This window comes from Lygodium microphyllum, chromosome 9, assembly GCF_053477565.2.
Source record: "Lygodium microphyllum isolate KBCC chromosome 9, Lygodium_microphyllum_v1.1.10, whole genome shotgun sequence".
NCBI classification, from domain to species: domain Eukaryota; kingdom Viridiplantae; phylum Streptophyta; class Polypodiopsida; order Schizaeales; family Lygodiaceae; genus Lygodium; species Lygodium microphyllum.
In genome coordinates, this window is record NC_141143.1 from 88,584,549 (window position 1) to 88,604,224 (window position 19,676).

The 19,676-nt window shown below is 42.0% G+C and overlaps 1 protein-coding gene across 2 annotated transcripts; it reads left to right on the forward strand.

The window, feature by feature from the left end:
* Positions 1-2,168: 2,168 nt before the first annotated feature.
* Positions 2,169-5,047, forward strand: LOC148031266 (putative 12-oxophytodienoate reductase 11). 2 transcript variants are annotated; one of them, XM_087684778.1, is made up of 6 exons: positions 2,169-2,358; positions 2,463-2,606; positions 2,696-2,826; positions 3,055-3,237; positions 3,495-3,856; positions 4,598-5,047. In XM_087684778.1, the coding sequence occupies exons 1-6, from the start codon at positions 2,270-2,272 to the stop codon at positions 4,835-4,837; spliced, it is 1,149 nt and encodes a 382-aa protein (XP_087540904.1). In that variant the 5' UTR covers positions 2,169-2,269; the 3' UTR covers positions 4,838-5,047. The 2 variants fall into 2 exon arrangements, with proteins under 2 accessions (XP_087540904.1, XP_087540905.1); XM_087684779.1 differs by having other exon boundaries at positions 2,269-2,407.
* Positions 5,048-19,676: the final 14,629 nt, after the last annotated feature.

Below are 19,676 nucleotides of genomic sequence, written 5' to 3' on the forward strand. Positions count from 1 at the left end.
AGCCCATCCGACACAGAGCGGCTAACATTGTTTGATCAGACGTAGTATTAGGGTGTTTGAGTGGACCCCAACTCGAACTATCCGAGTCTGAGCGTCCGACTTTGGGGATCGGACTCTACGACACGTGTCCGATTCTGGTGCTGCAAATGGCCTACGAGGCACAATTTCAATTCCTCTTACCTTCAAGGTTGATATCAAATATTAGAAACTTCCAGAATTAGTGATTAGATGCAGAGGAAGGTTTGTGTATACCTAAAATAGCCAGAAACCTCTGAATCGATGCACTTGATCTCTTCTTTGCCGTGGAGCTCCAACACACACACACACACACACACACACACATAAACAGAGAGCTCAAAAACTAAAAATGAGCTCACTTCCCCCTTCCTCATGGTTTACACCCCCTCTCCAACACTCCTTGGATGTCTTTTCCTCTTCTTTTTGGGATTACAACCCGCTTTTCTTCGATTTAGGCCTACTGGTATACAAAACCTAATGTGGTTTTCTTTCTCTTCCCTTATTTTTTTTATTACCTAAATGCCTACAAATCTCTATAAATCACAAGCAAACACTAATACTAATCAAACCAACTCATCCAAACTTCAAAAATCCAAAATACTTACTTGCAATGAAGAAGGAGAAGAGGAAGAAGAAGGAGAGCCACTTTTGGCACACACCAAGAATGAGCTTCTGTAGTCACTTTTTGGCTTTTATACATGCCCTCATCCCGTTGGGCACCCATCCCCTTTTTTACATGACCGGCCATCTTGCCAAGGTCCTCTTTTCCTATTCCCTTCTATTTACATTATGCATTCACCTATGCCCATTACTCTTTACTTGCATAGGAGGGAGCCTGACGCTCTTTTACAAAAATTTGGAGTGCCTTTACATTTTAAAATGCGCCTTTGCCTTTGCCTCAACTTTTAAGGCTGCCCTTGTGCTTTTGGCCTTATCATCTCTTATCTTTCGGCGGTTGGGCCACCTTTTTCTGTCTTGCTCTGCATTTTTTAGTTTTCTTGAATTTTCTTTTGCCTCCTTTTTTCTTTGTCTTGCGCTGCAGCTAACAATCGACTCATCTCCTACGTGCCCCTAAGATTGACTACAAATAATCAAGGAAGAAGGGAAGGAGCATGAGTGATGAAGATGCAATGGGAGATGGAAGCTCTTTTTCACTCTCATAAACATACATATGGAGATGTTTACATATATACACATACACACATATACATTCTCTCTCTCTCTCTCTCTCTCTCTCTCTCTCTCTCTCTCTCTCTCTCTCACTCAAAATATGGTAGACTCAGAAGAAGAAGAAGAAGGGGAAAAATATATACATATCCATAAGTTACATATACAATAATGAGACTTCGATGTAGTAAATTTTGAACATTAAATACATAGATTGCATAGGCCCATATCTCTAAAGTCCCTACTTATTACAACGATCTTGTGCCTTCATAACTTGTTTGCATGATAGTTAACTATATTGCAAAGACAACATGTACATCTTTAAGTGTACACAAGGGACGCCTGTTTTTTGGCCTTGGATGATAGCAAGTGTGATCTTGGTGCATGGATTATGTTAAATGTTCTCCCTTCTCAAAGTAATTCCAAAAACTAATATTTCAAAATTTTAGCTTAGCTTTGGTTTTCTCAAGGGCTATTATTGGCCTCCAATCCTCCCTTCCTGCTAGTTTGACCATAAGCTATCTAAAATAAGTTCATACATAACTCGCTTGGAAAAAGAACGATCTCTTCAAACTTTGATAGGTGTCATTCCGCTCTTGTGGGCCTTTTATCCTATATTTGGGTGTCATACTATGCCATATGGGCAGCTTTATACTATATTTTGGTGTTCCCACATTGGCTCCTTTCTCCTATATCTAGGTGTCACGCTATTGCTCCCTTTCTCCTATATATTAAAGTGGTACCAACTCTCGAGTGAGTAGGACTGAAGACTGGAGCGGACATGTGCGCGAGAGTTTAGAAGTTAGAACTAAGAAGAACATACTGCTGCTCACAGAGACAACGCATGTCCAAATTTGCACCATATTTATGACGGGTCCGCCATGCTGAGAAAGTGGTCCGAATTTCGCAATGAATGCTAAGACATGGTGGTGGATTCCTTGCCTTCCAGGAAGGGGATAAATAGACAAACGGACGACGGGCAAGGGCAACCAATAGCCCTTGCGAGAGAGAGAGAGAGAGAGAGAGATCAGAAAGAATCAGAGTTCTGTGTGTGCGCGCCGTGTGTACTGAGTAGCATTTGCGGATGGGGAAATTTGCCGGAGATGATCAGTCTCCAGTTGTTCCAGCGTTGCTCACCCCTTACAAGATGGGGCCCTTCAGCCTCGCCCACCGGTAACTTATGATCTCCCTCCAGCAGGAAGTAATACACTATATTTGTAAGGTGCTGTGTGTGTCTCTCTCTCTCTCTCTCATGATGATTATGGTCGATGTACTAGAGTGGTGATGGCGCCCATGTCGCGGATGCGGTGGACGAGCTACTCGGAGGCGCAGCCGCACGTGCAGGAGTATTACTCCCAGCGCGCCTCTCCTGGCACCCTCCTCATCACCGAGTCTGTCGCCATCTCCGACACCTCCCAAGGGTTGGCTGTGGTTCTCTCTCTCTCCCTCTCTCTCTATCTCTCGCTCGCTCGCGCAGAAATTTAAGCTATGCTATGGATGTTGTTGGCAGGCAACCATACTCCCCTGCTATTTATGAATCGTCCCACGTCGAGGCATGGAAACCTATTGTGAAAGCAGTCAAGGAGAAGGGAGCCATTTTCATATGCCAACTATGGCATGTAGGGCGTGTTTCCAATTCGGGTACGACTAGCAGCTCTGCGTAGTCATATTGCCGATCCAGCTACACTTTCACATTACGTACACCTCCCACTTACTTAAAACTAGCAATTACGTAGGATTGCGCGCACGCACTCGCTCTCTCTCTCTCTCTCTCTCTCTCTCTCTCTCTCTCTCTCTCTCTCTAATTTTATGCTGAGGTCCAATTCTGAAAGTCTATTCGGTTGCTCTAATTTGTCATTATATGTACAGCCTATCAACCAAATGGCGATCCACCATTGTCATCTACCAATAAGAAGATAAAGAGCCCCCCACCTTGTGTGATGCCGGATGGTACGCTAGGAGAGTTTTCACAACCACGTCCCCTAGAGTTGAATGAGATACCTTTGGTGGTGCAACATTTCCGCGATGCAGCCAAGAATGCCATTCTCGCAGGTGGGGACTTGCCATATTTATCATCATTAACCAAGCAAATGGCTGCATCTAAGAAGTTGTATAGCTTTAAGCCTTCGTAGTGTGTGTAATCGGAAGGTTTTGGATATATGAGAGAATATTGAGAGTATACAAGTGGTATTTCTCTATGCCAATTTTCAATAACAATTTCGTTGGGCCGATCTTATATGAATCCATCTTGATAGACCTAATGGTTTGACGTCATGTGTGAGTGATTACACCCTTTGTTGTTTGAACAGGCTTTGATGGGGTCGAGATTCATGGGGCCAATGGGTATTTGTTGGAGCAATTCATGAAGGATGGGGTTAATGATCGATTGGATGGATATGGAGGGTCCATGGAGAATCGATGTAGGCTAGCACTAGAGGTGGTGGATGCAGTTGTGGGTGCCATTGGTGCGCAACATGTGGGCATTCGCATGTCACCTTTCACCCCATTCAATGAGGCTGTGGACTCGGACCCCACTACCTTGGGAGTCTATATGGCCCAACAACTTAGCAAGCGCAAACTCCTCTACCTCCATTGCGTGGAGCCACGATATATGGGTCGTGTCCTTATTGATACCCCCCTCTCCCTTCTCCCCATACGCAAGGCCTTCGAGGTTGGCCTCTCTCTCTCTCTCTCTCTCTCTCTCTCTCATTCATTATTGAGATTTGACATATGCATGTGTGCTCACATACATGTAGAATGTGTCACACAGACACACACATACATATATGCACACAAAACTAATGTATTTATATATGCACACGACTATGGATGTATGTGCATACACACATGAAAGTCCCTCACAATGCAGTAGGGTCAATGGGTTGTGCAACTTCTACTAATTGGACTTTCCTAGAGCAAGTTCAAAAAGGAACATGAAGCACACCGTCCCATGCCATTAAGGACAATAAAGATGGTCAACTCACCGATGAGTGATATATATGCGATAGCACTGAAAGGGGGGGAAGCTTTAAATAGTTGGTGACCTTCTATTGTAAGTGATGAGGGTAAAACTATCCTGTTTATTTTATAGCTTCTATTTAATAAAAAATTTCAAAAAAGGAATGGAGTTACCTATATTCATAGGATTCCTTCCAGGAACTCTTTATGGGAAGGGGATAGTTTTAAAATTTTTGGCACTTTTGACATTCCCAACTCTTCATGGGAAAGCCCTCTAAATCTAGATTTTTTATAGTTTCATCTCATAGTACTCTATATGTTTTGCACTTCTTTTAGGCTTTTTCCTTCATTAGGATATGTTGACCTAACTATTTGGATTGAGTTATGTTTACAATTTTTTTGAGATATGTTTCTTGGAACATTAGCTCACTTACATCTTTTCTTTTCTCCACAGGGAACTTTCATTTCTTGTGGAGGCTATGGACGTGAAGATGGGATTGCTGCAGTCGCATTGGGAAACACTGACTTGGTTGCTTATGCAAAATGGTTTCTTGCCAACCCAGACCTTCCTAAGCGGTTTTTACTCAATGCTCATTTGAATGAGTTCAAGCGTGAATACTTCTATGCACATGAACTTGTCAAAGGCTATACTGACTATCCCTTTTTGGAAGAAAGTGAAGAAGGGAAGAAATGAGGCAACAATGCAAACAACAAATATCTTGAGTAGATCGTGTGGATCAAATATCCATCCATTCAAGGGTCAAGTTGCTAGGTATTGCATGTTTTTTTGTCATTTTCCCTTTAGCCAAGTGTGCCAAAAAGGTGGAATCACCATAGAAGAAAGTTTGTAAAAAATCTCAAATCCCAAGTTTGTCAAAATATGAGAACATATGGCTTTTTCTTTTCCATGCCCCACACTTGTTAAGAAGTTACTTGACTAGCTTTTGACCTACACTACAACATATGAGCCATATATTGACGTTTAAAGCAAAAAAATTACTAATAAAAATATTCCCCTGTCATCGCTAAACCCATCAATATAGACTTCTCTACAAAATCCTCACAATATACGTTGCTATTTGCATCACAATATGCATCGCTATATTTGCGATACAAGTAGCGACACATATTGGGATGCTCCTTGTAACAAAAATAGTGATGCATGCAAGATTTATTTATGAGGCTAATAGCGATGGTTAGAAAGAAAAAAAAATTGAGTGGCAAGGCATAAAGCCTTGCTACCCTTCTATAGCCACCTTAATTTAATTTTCAAGTAGGTACAACATCAGCAAACGATATCTCATAAGACTACATTGATAGATAGGGAGCAAAATCCAAAAGTAGACAGATTTATCAATAAACATTGCAAAATGCGAGTTCATACAAAGGATAAGTAATATCTCGAAAGAATCTTACATAAAAAGAATATGCATGCTCCATGAATCCAAGTAATTGCTACAAGTCCTCTTCATTTGAGAGCTTATCCAATGGAGTGTCAACAAACAGACTCTATAATATAAAACAACCAAAGATTAATCTTTATAACATAATACATCACAAAAAACCTAGAAACTAATAATAAGAAAAATACATAACTTATTGGACCACTGTGCGGATACAATCTACCGATAAGAGAAGTAAGCCCTACTTCTTTGCATACGAGTCTCAAACCTTGTGGGATCATAGTTTGTGATTGAATGTTGTAAGGAAAACAAAGTAGCATTGTAAGAAATAAGATTATGAGTGCAAGTACTACACCAAATAAGACAGTGAATATAACTAAAAGAAAACTTACGAAATCCTCCAAATAAATTCTATATCCACCACTCCCAAGATGATGCACTACCCTTGCCTCCAACCATACCCTCACTGCCTTAGCTACTAACGCCATCAACTTTGAGAATCTGTGGCATTCTCCATGAGTCTCTACCAATTCTCTACATTCAATCACTCAGGCTTTGGAGAGGTGCTACTCTTAATTATCTTGTATGCTATGCGACATATATGCACAGATATAGTCCACATCCATCCAACGGAGAACCGATCGGCCCCAATGAGGGTACCAAGAACTACTGGTACAAGGATACAATCACATACTCCTTGTCTCCCTCCGATATGCTTTTTCAATGGTCTAGAATATTGTGCCTAAATATCTAATGGCACAACTTGCTCATATGTGCCATCACCCTCCTCCCCTCAACATTTATGTTCACCACCAGTTTTCGCATCCACCACTAAGTATCCATACCTTGGTAGGATGGATTTAAGATGTGCCCTCTCCCATTTGTGACCACTCTCTTGGGCATAATCAAGAGATTTTTTTCCGTCTAGCATACCTATAGGGGTGGTATCTCTCAGAGTAGTATTTATAAGGGTGCCACTTGCGGACAGCTGAGCAAAACCTAGAGTCAAGGGAGCAGACATCCCTATAGGTGTAGCAAATCCTAGATGTGATAAGCGTCCACTCGATCGACAAGATGGAGACATTGCATCGGTGTCTCCATAGTATCCACTTGAGCCACCCTCCTTAGAACCGGTGTGGGAGCGAGGAGTAGCAATCGATCGTGGGGTCACAAGACCTATATCTCCACAACAACCCCCATAACTACCCCTAAAACAAGGAGAGGAAGTTTGTAGCTCTCCGAGGCATCCACCACAACCATCACTTCCACCGATTGAGTGAGCCATCCTTGAGCCTCCCTCTGCAACTAGCCTACAGCGTCGGCTCTGCCTGCTAGGAGATCGACACATCAGAGCATGCCAAGGTAGAAAGTATTGAACACCGTAACGATAATTGATGGGACAGCTCCTATTCTACCATATCTCTAAAGTATTCTATTTGATTTAGAGACATGTGTGAAGATCTCCTTTAGCTACTCATTTATCAATATCGGCTCATCTTGCCCTCTAGATCGTCTACAATGACCTACACTATCAAATTAAAGATGATAGCACAATCAATATAAGGGTGAATACAAAGCACGATAATATATATTTGCAAAAAAGGTTGTTAGTTAAACAATATGTGATAAAATATTGATAAAAGTGAGTAGTCAATGAATCTCACAAGTGAATATAAGTACAGCTCATCCTACAACTCCATGACAAGGTCTTGGCAAGGCTCGGCATACGCTGGAAGATCTATGTAGAGGTCCCTATAGAATGAGAAGTCTACTTCATTCAAGATGTATTCTTGTTCTCCAGACTCTTCACCTGGATTACTCGTGGTTATCCCATTTGCACATTGTAAGCTATCCTCGTCCTCTACCCCCTACAATAGCAACTCATCTAACTGCATACTCTCACTGGCAATGCTAGAAACATTGCTTTTATCATACACTCAAGCACTCTGAGGTGTCAATAGCACAACATACCACCAATGAGGTTGTTGTGGGTTTGGGTAGAAGATTATCTATTCACGGTGATCTAGGAAGATAAACGTATTGTGTAGATCATTCCATATTTTCTCCAATACTACTTTAAACCATTATATATCGAATATGATCATGGAGAAGCTATGGTAATCATTAAAATGACACTTTGCGGGTTTCCAAAATATTGTATCTCATCCACTATAATATTTGAATCCATGGCCCACCGTCAACTTTCTTGCTCAAACTTCACCATGACCGCACAGTTAATCGTGGAGTATATTTTGTCAATGTGCTCAACTCAAAAATGTTTCCCACATGTCCACACCATGCTATAGAATTTTTACTATATATTGAAATACCTAGAGTAGTTGCTACTTACGATTGCTAGATACAACAATAAAGATAGTACGTGGTTACCTTTGGACTGCATTCCCTCAAGAACTCTACTTCTTCCTAGAGAGTCCTACTCCTTGGTGTGAAGCGTCAATCAAGGCATCATGCAACCATCTTATAGACATGAATCGTGGCATCTCCTCAATGTCCTAGGGATACTAAATTGGTTGCTAGCGTGTTCTATGTCTATATTTTGATCACACTATTTTACATTCTTCTGGCCTACTCCATACCTACCAAGCCACTTCTCCATGGATGCATGGTGCAATATACAAAAATGATTCACTTTATCCTTGAATGTGCCATCCATTCTTCTCTATATTTCATTTTTTACCACCATATCTCTTGTTATTCAATTGTTGTTCTTCAACGTCTACAACATCCAGTTATCTATATCCACCATCGGTAGTCACTTCAAAATACAGAGCAATACCTTTGACAATAGCCAACCTTCAACCATGCTTCCCTCAGGAGATGAGCTCATTATCGCACTTTTCATATACCACTCCAAGAAGAACATCCATTTGATATGGACCGGTCCTGCAATCTCCACCATCCATGAGATGTACTGAGAGGCAAGTTTGTATCGTGAGCATACTCATGGGTAAGTGCTTCTCAAAGAGACAGACTATCTCCACTACTACTTGCCTTGTGGACTCAATGGATAATGTCTTGATCTCCTTCTACGAGATCTATTGCACTAAATTTGATAACTTATAAATCACGAGTAAATCGCTGCTTGGTGTGAGATACCCTTCAATGGAAATTGGCTTCCAAAAATTCAATGCATTAAAAACTATTGATCGATACAATGTAATGACATACTGGATGCTCCTACTACAAAGGTCGGGACAAACTTGACATATCTTGTGTCAATGATAGGATTTTTGTCTTGCTGGTTTGTCATCTTTAGAAAATGTAGACCTAAGAAAATGTATCATACCCATTATTAGCATGTGAATAGATTTGATAATTTGCATCACTATGCGCTCCTCTTTACTGGATAGGATCTAAGGAATATGAGATAGTTGCACATGATCATCAGAGCTCATTTGTGGCTAAAGCACCTCCATCTTCGCTACCACCTTCAAATCCATTTGTGCCCCTAGTGTATCTCTCTTTCATGGGATATGGGCCATAGAAAGCTGCCAACATTCTTTAAAATGTACATGGGATCCAACAAATGGTTGATCTATAAATGGGTCCAATATGGAAACTTATAGAAAATTAAAAACCATGGCAATTCACTTGGAAGTGACTTTTCATGGACCATGGATCATCTTCCACTCATGCAAACTTTGGACATTCATTTGTATGGCACATCATCTAAGGAATTTTAGTCTCAACTCATGGACCTCTAGCAAGAATACAATGTACCCTTGATAGACCCTCTTCTTCATGGTCTATGACCTATGAGAGTCCCATACAATTGACATGCATGAAAACTCGATGTGACCATGCCTGTCACAATATCTATATCTAGTCAATTGCAAACATAAATAAGCCATGAAAACTGGATGTGACCAGGCCTGTCACAATATCTATATCTAGTCAATTGCAAACATAAACAAGCCATGAAAACTCGATGTGACCAGGCCTGTCACAATATCTATATCTAGTCAATTGCAAACATAAACAAGCCATGTCAATAACAATAATAGAAACAAATATACTTGAACTCTCACCGAATCTTGAAAGGTCGTGCATGGCTCACATAAGAATGACTTGCTGATGTCTTCCACAGCAATCCCCTCCTCCCACAAAATCTTGAGCTCATCAACTAATGGACATAGATAGACATCCATATTCTTGACCTTTTAGCGTCAAGGAATGAGAAAGCTAAGAATTAGGTACCCTTTCTTCATAGAAAGCCATGGCGGAATGTTGTAGTTCACAAGGACTACTAGATCACACACTGTAAAAATTCAAGTGAAGTCCAAACGGATTTACGCCATCCCACTACAAGATATAGGCCTTATACCGACCTTAAAAGTGACTATTTGTTGTCATTGTCACTATTTGTGTCGGTAATGCTGATACCGATGCAAATAATGACACTGATAACGATGCTATGCGATGCTAATAACAACGCCAATAACGACGCGTGTAGGTTATTTTGCGATGCTAATAGCGACGATAACAGGGGGAAAAAAATTGTAGCAGGGCAGTAAGCTGCCTTGCCACATATAGCACTGTGTGCTTTATTTGGGCCATAAAAAATAGTTTCTATAATGTGTACAATACTCGTGTAAATAAAAACAAAGTGTACTTAAACCATAACATTGATACATGAAATAAATACATTATCACATAATGAAAGTGACTTGTACAATCATGGCAAGATATCACTACTACATAGAAAATGTCTACACAGATCAGGCGACCAAAAAAGAAGGGTGTGTGAGCTCCAGGGATCCAAGGGCGAGCTATACATCCTCGCCATCCGAAAGCTCGTCCCACCAAAAAGGAGCATCGAACGAACTCTGCAAAAAAAGAAACAACTACACATCAGTCCACCACACAATAATGCATTATAATTAAACATTGTAACTACGAATAAGAAAGATGAGTGACTTACAAGGCCGCCGCGTCTATACAATCGGTCGATCAATGCAGTGAGACCGTGTCTCTTTGCATATCGAGTCTCAAGGCCGGTCGGATCAGGTTTTGTAATGGAGTGTTGCAAAGAAAACAAAATACTAACTGTTAGAAACATGATTGTCAGTACAAAGGATATTGTAAAAAAATAAAAAAGCAAAACAAAAGAAAAACTTACAAAGTCCTCCAAATATGTCCTGTGGCCGCCACTCCCAAGATGATTGACCACTCCGGCCTCTAGTCGTGCCCTCGCCACCTCACCCTACTGACTCCATCTTGGAGAATCTGTAGCCTCCTCCCTCAGTTGGCGCTAGTCATCCGCCTCTAACCACTCGGGCTTTGCAGCCCCACTCTTGAGTGTATTGTGTGCGTCTGATCGTCTGTGTGACATATATGCATGCATGCAGTCCATCATCCAGCCCGTAGAAAATCTATCTGCTGTGACTGGAACCGAAAACTCCTCCTCATGCAAGGATGTTACTATGTAGTCCTTGCTCCCCTCCGGTATGTTTTTCCAATGATCTAAGGTATTTTGCCGAAAAACTTGTTGGCACAACTCTCTCATGCAAGCCATCACCCTCCTCTCCTCATCATTCATGATGATGGCTCCTGACCTATCATCGACAAGATAGGCATATCCCTCTGTGGTATGCCTAAGATGGGTCTTCTTCCACCTGCGACCACACTCCTAGGCATATCCAGGAGACCCATGTACATCTGGTGTGTTGATCGGGGTAGTATCTATCGGTGTAGCACCCATAGGGGTGCCACTTGCAAACGGCTGAGTAAAAGCCAGAGTAACTGGAGTAGACGTTCCCACAGGTGTGACAAATCTTGGAGGTGATGCAACTCCAACAAAACAACGAGACGAAGACACTGCGTCCGTGCCTCCACAGCAACCACCTGAGCCACGCTCCCTAGAACTGCCATGAAAGCGAGGAGTAGCACCTGTATCCCATGCCGACTGCGGGCTCACTGCCTCCATATCTTTACAGCATCCCTCTGACCCTGAAGCACTCCCTCCCTCTGGCCCAAGTCGGGAATTTCGACCTCTTCTGCTTGAAGTTGAAGCATTTGATCGTGCGGAAATAGATCTAATAGAGCGGTCTGACAATGTTCGAGACAGCTCCTGGTCCACTATGTCTCTGAATCTTGGCATCTAATCTGGAGACATGTGCATGAAGATATCCTGCAACTCCTCATCGATCATCCCTTGAGTCACCCTGATGATCTAAGTATAAAAAAAGGTCACCTGCACAAACAAAAAATGATGTTAGTATTATCAATCTAAATCATACAAAGCACAGTAATATAAATCCTAAAAAAATAATCTCACTTAAAATGCATATCTTATGTACCCTTATAAGAGATTGGTCAACGAATTGAGTAAGTGGATGCTCCAAGTATGAAGTATCCTATGGTCCCATGTCAATCTCATGACACAACTCCACATACACTAGAAGGTCGATAGACATGTCACCACAAAAGGATGAGTCCACCTCATTCTCAAAGAATTATTGGACTCCTGTATTTCCATCATTGTTACCCGATATGTTGGCTCCTCTACATGCTCCAAGCTTTCGGTGGCCTCCACCCCTTGCAATATCAACCTCTCTATTTGCATCGAGTCCTTACCTATGCTCGGAACATTGCTTTGATCATATAATCTTGCACTTTGGGGAGCTGAAGGTATAACATACCACCATTGAGGTTGCTGGGGGTTTGGATAGAAGATTACATGTTCACAAACACATACAAGAGAGATTAAACTATTGTGACATGTACCATGTTGTAATACAATTAACAAACAAATGAGTTCATGCACCTATTAACAATGGACCGACAACACAAAGGTGTCGTGCAAATTCGTCTTTTTTTTTTTGAAATCTATTTCGAGAAATCCAGATGAACCTCGTCGAACAGTTGCTCCAGCTTCTTCAAGTACCACTTTGAACCAGTGCACATTGAATAGTATCATGGAGAAGCTACGGTAATCCACTGTAACAATACTTTGCAAGTTTTCAAAATACTCCATCTCATCTATAATCGTGTTTGGATCCGTTTCTCGTCATCGGCTTGTTGAGATATCGAGCTCCACTCGTGATACGCCAGGGTGACCGTTGTGCATTTATGTCACCGACTTGTCAGTTATAGATGCGGTTGGTACACCGCCCCTGAATAATAGCTACATGATAGCTATCCTTATCTACTCTAGTTCGTGGCTTGGTTAGTATGCCACCTTAGTTACTTGAGTTTGGTTTGAGACCCATATATAGGGTTCCTCTATTTCTTTGTATGAGAGTTTTTTTGGCTTACACAACTAAGAAGAGGAAAACTGTTTTCCGCCTCCACCCTTGTGTGTATTCCCCCATTGTGCAAGCAAGAAAGCTTCAAGCGAGACTCCTTCCTTCTCTCCCACAATCTTGACATGGTATCAGAGCCTTGTTCGTGGTAAGGAGCTCAAGAAAGCAAGCCAAGCTCACAGTGTTCTGGTAAGAGGAGCAGTGTTGCTTTCATTTTCTATTTTGGGAGCAGATCCCTGTAGGTAGCACAGCCGGAAAGTGCAGGAGTGCATTGTCTCAGGTTGAGACGCCCTTCGCGGTGAAGCAAGAGGGCAGTATATACTGCGGGCGGGGGCTTTAGCCCTCGGCGACCTTGTTTTTTTTATTTGAGGCCATTTCGGGGCCTGTTTTGGAGGCGGAAGTTTTCTGCACGCACTCAGGAAAAGGCCCAGTTTTATGCTGTGCAGCCACTGTTCTACAGGTCGGTGAATAGTTACTGTAAAAATTGCATCGTATGCTTGTGCGCAGAGACATTGGGAGTTACAGAATCATCCCTGTTTCCTGTTGATACAAAATCGTCACTAAGAAGTGACTGTGTGGTCAAATACCACTTTCGCCAGTTTTGCAGATTTTCCCTTGTGAGGGTGAAGCTGTATTTTTTGTAGTGACAGAATTTTTTGCAGTGTTCTGTAATGGCATCTGATTCTCTTTCATAGATTGTCACTGAAAAGCTTGACAAGAACAACTTCCAAGCATGGAAGTTTAGAATGACGAATTTCCTTATGGGAAAAGGATATTGGGAATTTGTTACAGGAAATGAAGAAGAACCAGTACTTCCTGATGTTCCCAATCAACAGCAAATGCAGGCATTTAAAGCATGGCATGAGAGAGCCAGGAAAGTTATGTATTGGCTATCTATCAGCATTTCAGACTCTATGATTGTGCATATTCAGGATGCAAGTACGCCAAAGGAGGCATGGGATACTTTGTCAAAAATGTATAGCACAAATACGCAAGCCAGGAAAATGCAGCTCAAGCAACAGTTGCACAATGTGCAAAGAGAAAATATGAGCATCAACGACTACCACATGAAGGTGAAGAAGATTGCAGATGCACTTGCTTCCATCGGGTCGCCAGTGGAAGATGATGATTTAGTTTCTGTGACCTTGAATGGTTTAGGAGAGGATTATGCACAGTTTCGGACATCCATTTCAGTTCGTGAAAGATTTCCTGATTTTGAGGAGCTGATTGCTCTTCTAATTTCTGAGGAGCAAAGAAATGGTGGTGCATCTTCTTCAGAAGGAACTTCAAAAGAAGCTGTCTTCTACTCAAATGCTGGAAGAGGTAGAGGAGGCCGATTTGGAGGCCGTGGTAGAAATCAGAATATGCAGCAAACTCAAGAAAACCAGTCCTATGGAGGAGGACGTGGTAACTCTAGAGGCAGGGGGAGCCAAAGAGGTCGTGGTGGATGGCAAAGAGGCCAAAATGCAAACAGTAATGTTGAATGCTACTATTGTGGTAAAATGGGTCATATGGCTAAAGACTGCTATAAAAAGTAGAATGACATCATGAATGGAAAACTGCAACAAGGAAATTATGCATCCTCTAGTAGACAGGGTGATGACAGAAATGAGCATCTGTTTATGGTGCAGCACATGAACAATTCTGTGACAAGTGCAGAAGGAAGCAATGATGTATGGTATGTTGACTCAGGTGCATCAAACCACATGACAGGTCATGCAGAATGGATGGAGGATGCAAGGAAAATGGAAAAACTAGGATTTGTGGAGACTGGTGATGATACTGCACATCCTATTGTGCAGATTGGAAAAATTCCCTTGTCTATGCAGGATGGGAAAAAGAAATACATGTCCGATGTATTTCATGTCCCGAATATCACCAAGAATCTGGTTTCTGTTGGTCAAATGGTTGAACAGGGCTTGCAGGTCAGATTTAATCCTCATGGATGCTTTGTTGAGGATATGAAAAATAAAGGTTGCTTGATAGCAAAAGGAAAGAAGAAGGGCAGAATGTTTACATTGGATGCAGACATGTCTGAATTGAGTGCAGCAATGTTTGCACATGGGACCGGTGTAGTTGCAGATATTGATATCTGGCATAAACGCATTGGTCATGTTAATGTACAGCGACTTAAATCAATGCAGGCCCAAAATATTGTTGCAGGATTGCCCAAATTCAAGGTTGCAGAAATGCATAAGGTATGTGAAGCCTGTCAGTTTGGAAAACAGGCAAGAAAACCATTTCCTAGACATGTTCAAGAGAGTGAGAAGCCATTGGAATTAATCCACTCTGATGTGTGGACTACTAAAGCTGCATCTCTTGGAGGCTGTCATTATTTTGTCACTTTTATTGATGAATATAGCATAAAAGTTTGGGTGTATTTTATGAAAAAGAAAAGTGAAGTTTTTGGGCATTTCAAAACTCTTAAAGCTATGGTTGAAAAAGAAACAGGCCTGCAAATAAAATGCCTAAGGTCAGATGGAGGGGGAGAGTACCTCTCAAATGAGTTTGCAAAGTTCTTGTAGGAGCATGGCATAAAGCAGCAATATTCATGCAGTTATACCCCACAACAAAATGGAATTGCAGAAAGGAAAAACAGGCATATTGGAGAGGTATCTCGTGCCATGCTCAATGAAAAAGACTTGCCAGATTTTTATTGGGCTGAAGCAGTTGCTACAGCAGTCTATATAATGAACAGGACTCTCACTGCAGCAATACATGGGATGACTCCAGAGGAGAGGTATACTGGTAGGAAACCAGATATTTCTCATTTGAAAATTTTTGGTTGCATTGCCTATGTACATGTGCCAGATGAGTTGAGATCCAAGTTGGATCCAAAAACTGAGAAGTGCATCTTTATTGGATACTCTCTACAGCAAAAAGGGTATAGATGCTATAACCCTTCTACTCGTAAGTTTACTGTGAGCAGAGATGTTGTTTTCAATGAGATGAGTAGCTGGTATAAACCAATAAATGTGATTGATGATGTAGATGCACAAAATGGTAATGCTGCACAGAATTCACAGCACCAGTCACAAAATATTAGTGGACCTGGAGCGTCCTCTAGTAGTGGTTCACATTCTTCGCCATGGACAGGCAGATTGAGATCAGGAGAATCTTCTCAAAGCAATGCAGATAGTGGTATGCAGGTATCACGAAAAGGAAAAGAGAAGGTTGATCAGCCCATGTTTGATGTGAATGCAGGTCACTCTTATGTGGATGGTGAATCCAGTGGCTCAGAACAGAGCATTGATGATGAGTTGGGTATTCCTTCTATTGTTACACCTGGAGTAAGGAAGACCAGGGATGTTTTGAGAGCACCTGGGAGTGAACCTACTTTGCGCAGGTCTACGAGAGCTAGGTATCCTGTGGATAGGCTGAAATATGATGGATTTACAGCCATTCACTATGCATATATGGTTAAAGTGATACAGGAACCATAACCCACTTCTTTTGAGGAAGCCATGGGAAAAGAAAAATGGGAGAAAGCCATGGATGAAGAAATGGATGCCTTGGAAGCAAATGCTACATGGGAATTGGTACCTTTGCCTAAAGGTAAAAATGCAATTGGCTGTAAGTGGGTTTATAAGGTGAAGCACAATGCAGATGGTTCTGTGAATAGATACAAGGCAAGATTAGTAGTCAAGGGGTATGCACAAACATATGGTATTGACTATGAAGAAACATTCAGTCCGGTTGCAAGGATGGCAACCGTAAGAGCGGTCATTGCTATGGCTGGATCAAAGGGATGGTCTTTACATCAGATGGATGTAAAGAATGCCTTCTTGCATGGTGATTTGCAAGAAGAGGTCTATATGGAGCAGCCACCAGGTTATGTGCATGTTGTTCATCCTGAGTTTGTTTGCAGGTTGAAGAAAGCCTTGCATGGCTTGAAGCAAGCACCTAGAGCATGGTCTGACAAGATAGGACAGTATCTTGTCACTATTGGCTTTCAGATTTCCAAGGCAGATTTCTCACTTTATGTGAGAAAAACAGAGAAAGGTATTATGCTACTTGTCATTTATGTTGATGATTTGATTATGACAGGTGACAGTGATGAAGATATCCTTCATGTGAAAATGCTATTGAAGCAGAAGTTTGAGATGAAGGATTTGGGAGAGCTGCGATATTTCTTGGGCATTGAGGTGATTAGATCACCAAGTGGGATACATCTCTTGCAGAGGCAGTATGGATTGGACATGCTGTCCAAATATGGGATGACAGGCTGTAAGCCTATTTCAGTTCCTTTGGAGGAGAATGTGAAGCTGAGCACAGATGCAGGTGAGCTTCTAGAAGACCCTACTATGTACAGACGCATAGTAGGAAGTTTGATTTATATGACTATTACCAGGCCAGATTTGAGCTATGCTGTTGGATTGGTAAGTCAGTTTATGCAGGCTCCAAGAAAACCACATTTGGATGCGGCTAGACGCATACTCACGTATGTGAAGTCCACATTGCAGTATGGACTATTTTATGAGACTGGGGTTCAGATACAGTTGCATGGATACACTAATGCTGATTGGGCTGGTAGCATTTCTGATAGACGATCTACCAGTGGATATGTGTTCTCTTTTGGGAGTGCTGCAGTCACTTGGAGCAGCAAGAAACAGCCTACAGTTGCCTTGTCGAGCACAGAGGCTGAGTACAGGGGTGCAGCAATGGCTGCATGTGAGGTAGCTTGGTTGCATAAGCTACTTTATGATATGCATCAGTCTACAGATGGGCCAGTTGTCATTTATTGTGACAACATGAGTAGTATACACTTGGCAAATAACCCAGTCTATCATGCTAGAACAAAGCACATTGAGGTGCATTATCACTACGTGCGAGAGAGGGTTTTACTAGGTCTTATTGATCTAGTTTATGTTAGCATAGAGGATCAGGTAGCTGACATATTCACGAAGGCATTGGGCGCAGAGAAGCTGCGCAAGTTCAGAGACCTGCTTGGTGTGCAGGAATTGGGATTGAGCTCGAGGGGGAGTGTTGAGATATCAAGCTCCACTCGTGATACGCCAGGGTGACCGTTGTGCATTTATGTCACTGACTTGTCAGTTGTAGATGCGGTTGGTACACCGCCCATGAATAATAGCTACATGATAGCTATCCTTATCTACTCTAGTTCGTGGTTAGTATGCCACCTTAGTTAGTTGAGTTTGGTTTGAGACCCATATATAGGGTTCTTCTATTTCTTTGTATGAGAGTTTTTTTGGCTTACACAACTAAGAAGAGGAAAACTGTTTTCAGCCTCCACCCTTGTGTGTATTCCCCCATTGTGCAAGCAAGAAAGCTTCAAGCGAGACTCCTTCCTTCTCTCCCACAATCTTGACACGGCTCTCTTGCTCGAACCTTACCATGATACCACAGTCCATTGTGGAGTGTATTTTATCAATACGCTCCACGCGAAAATGTCGTCCGCTCGACCACACTGTGCTATATATTTTGTAGTGTACATTGAAACACTCAAATTCATTATCACATATAAAATATAGATACGACAAATCCTAAACACATCATCACCTTTGGACTACATACCCTCGAGAATTACCACTCCTCAATTGAGACCTTCGCCCCTTTGTGAGACATTGGGGTCAAAGCTCCATGCAACCATCGCATTGACATGAACCATGGCATCTCTACCATGCCCTCGGGATATCGAATCAGTCCACGGCGCATACTATGTTGAAATTGAGAACGATCTTGCCTAGCTTGTTGGTACCTAGTGAGCCACATCTCCATAGAGGCATGGTGCAACATACAAAAGCGATTCACCTTCTCCTCCATTACAACATCCATTCTTTTTTCTACCCCATTTCCAACCACCACATCTCCGGTCAGTCTATCATCGTCCTTTAGTGACCATAGCATTTTGTTGTCTGGATCCACCGTTGGTAGCCATTGTGAAATATGTACTAGCACCTTGGACACCAACCAACCTTCAGCCATGCTACCTTCTGTCCGAGCTCATTGTTGCACAAAGCCTTTCAAGGTTTTCATGAAGCGCTCCAAGAAGAACATCCATCGCCTATGGACAGGTCTAGCAATCTCCACTTCATCTACAAGATGCACAAGAATGTGGATTTGCATCGTGAGCATGCTGGTAGGCAAGTATTTCTCAAAGAGATAGACCATCTCCACTGCTCCTTGCCTTGCAGATTCAATAGAGGACGTCTTAATCTCCTTCTGTGAGATCCATTGTAGTAAAATCGACAACCTGTAAATGGCCCCGCATATTTCTGGAGTAAGGCATCTGGCAATCACGATCGATAGTACAAACTACTACAATGAGAAAGCATTATGAACAATGGCTACACTCCAAATAGCAAAATGCACACACCAATTACAATCCATTCGTAGTACAAACCTGACATGTCTTATGCTAGTCATGGGATCTAAGCCCTGATAATTAGTCATCTTTAGAAAATGTAGACCTCTGAGAGAACGCATCATACCCATCAGAGTGCGAATAGACTTGACTATTTGCTTCACAATGCGTTCTTCTTTAGTGGACAAAAACCAAGGGGCGTGAGGTAGTTGCATGCGACCATCAACACTCGACTGCAGCCAAAGCGCCCCCATCTTGCCTATCTCCTTCAAATCCATTCGTGCGCCTATAGTGTCTCTCTTTCTTGTGATGTGGTCCCATAGCAATCTACCCACATTCTTGAAAATATGCATGGGATCCAACAAGTAGTTGATTTGTAAGTGGGTCCAATATGGCAACTCGTAGAAACTAAGAACCTTCGCATTCTGTTTGGATGTGACTCCGCGTGGACCATTTTCAGCTCGTACCAGCTTTTTGCGGCATTCATATGTGTTGGAGGTCGTCCAAGAAAAGCTTCCTTGAGTTCATGACCCTCTGGCA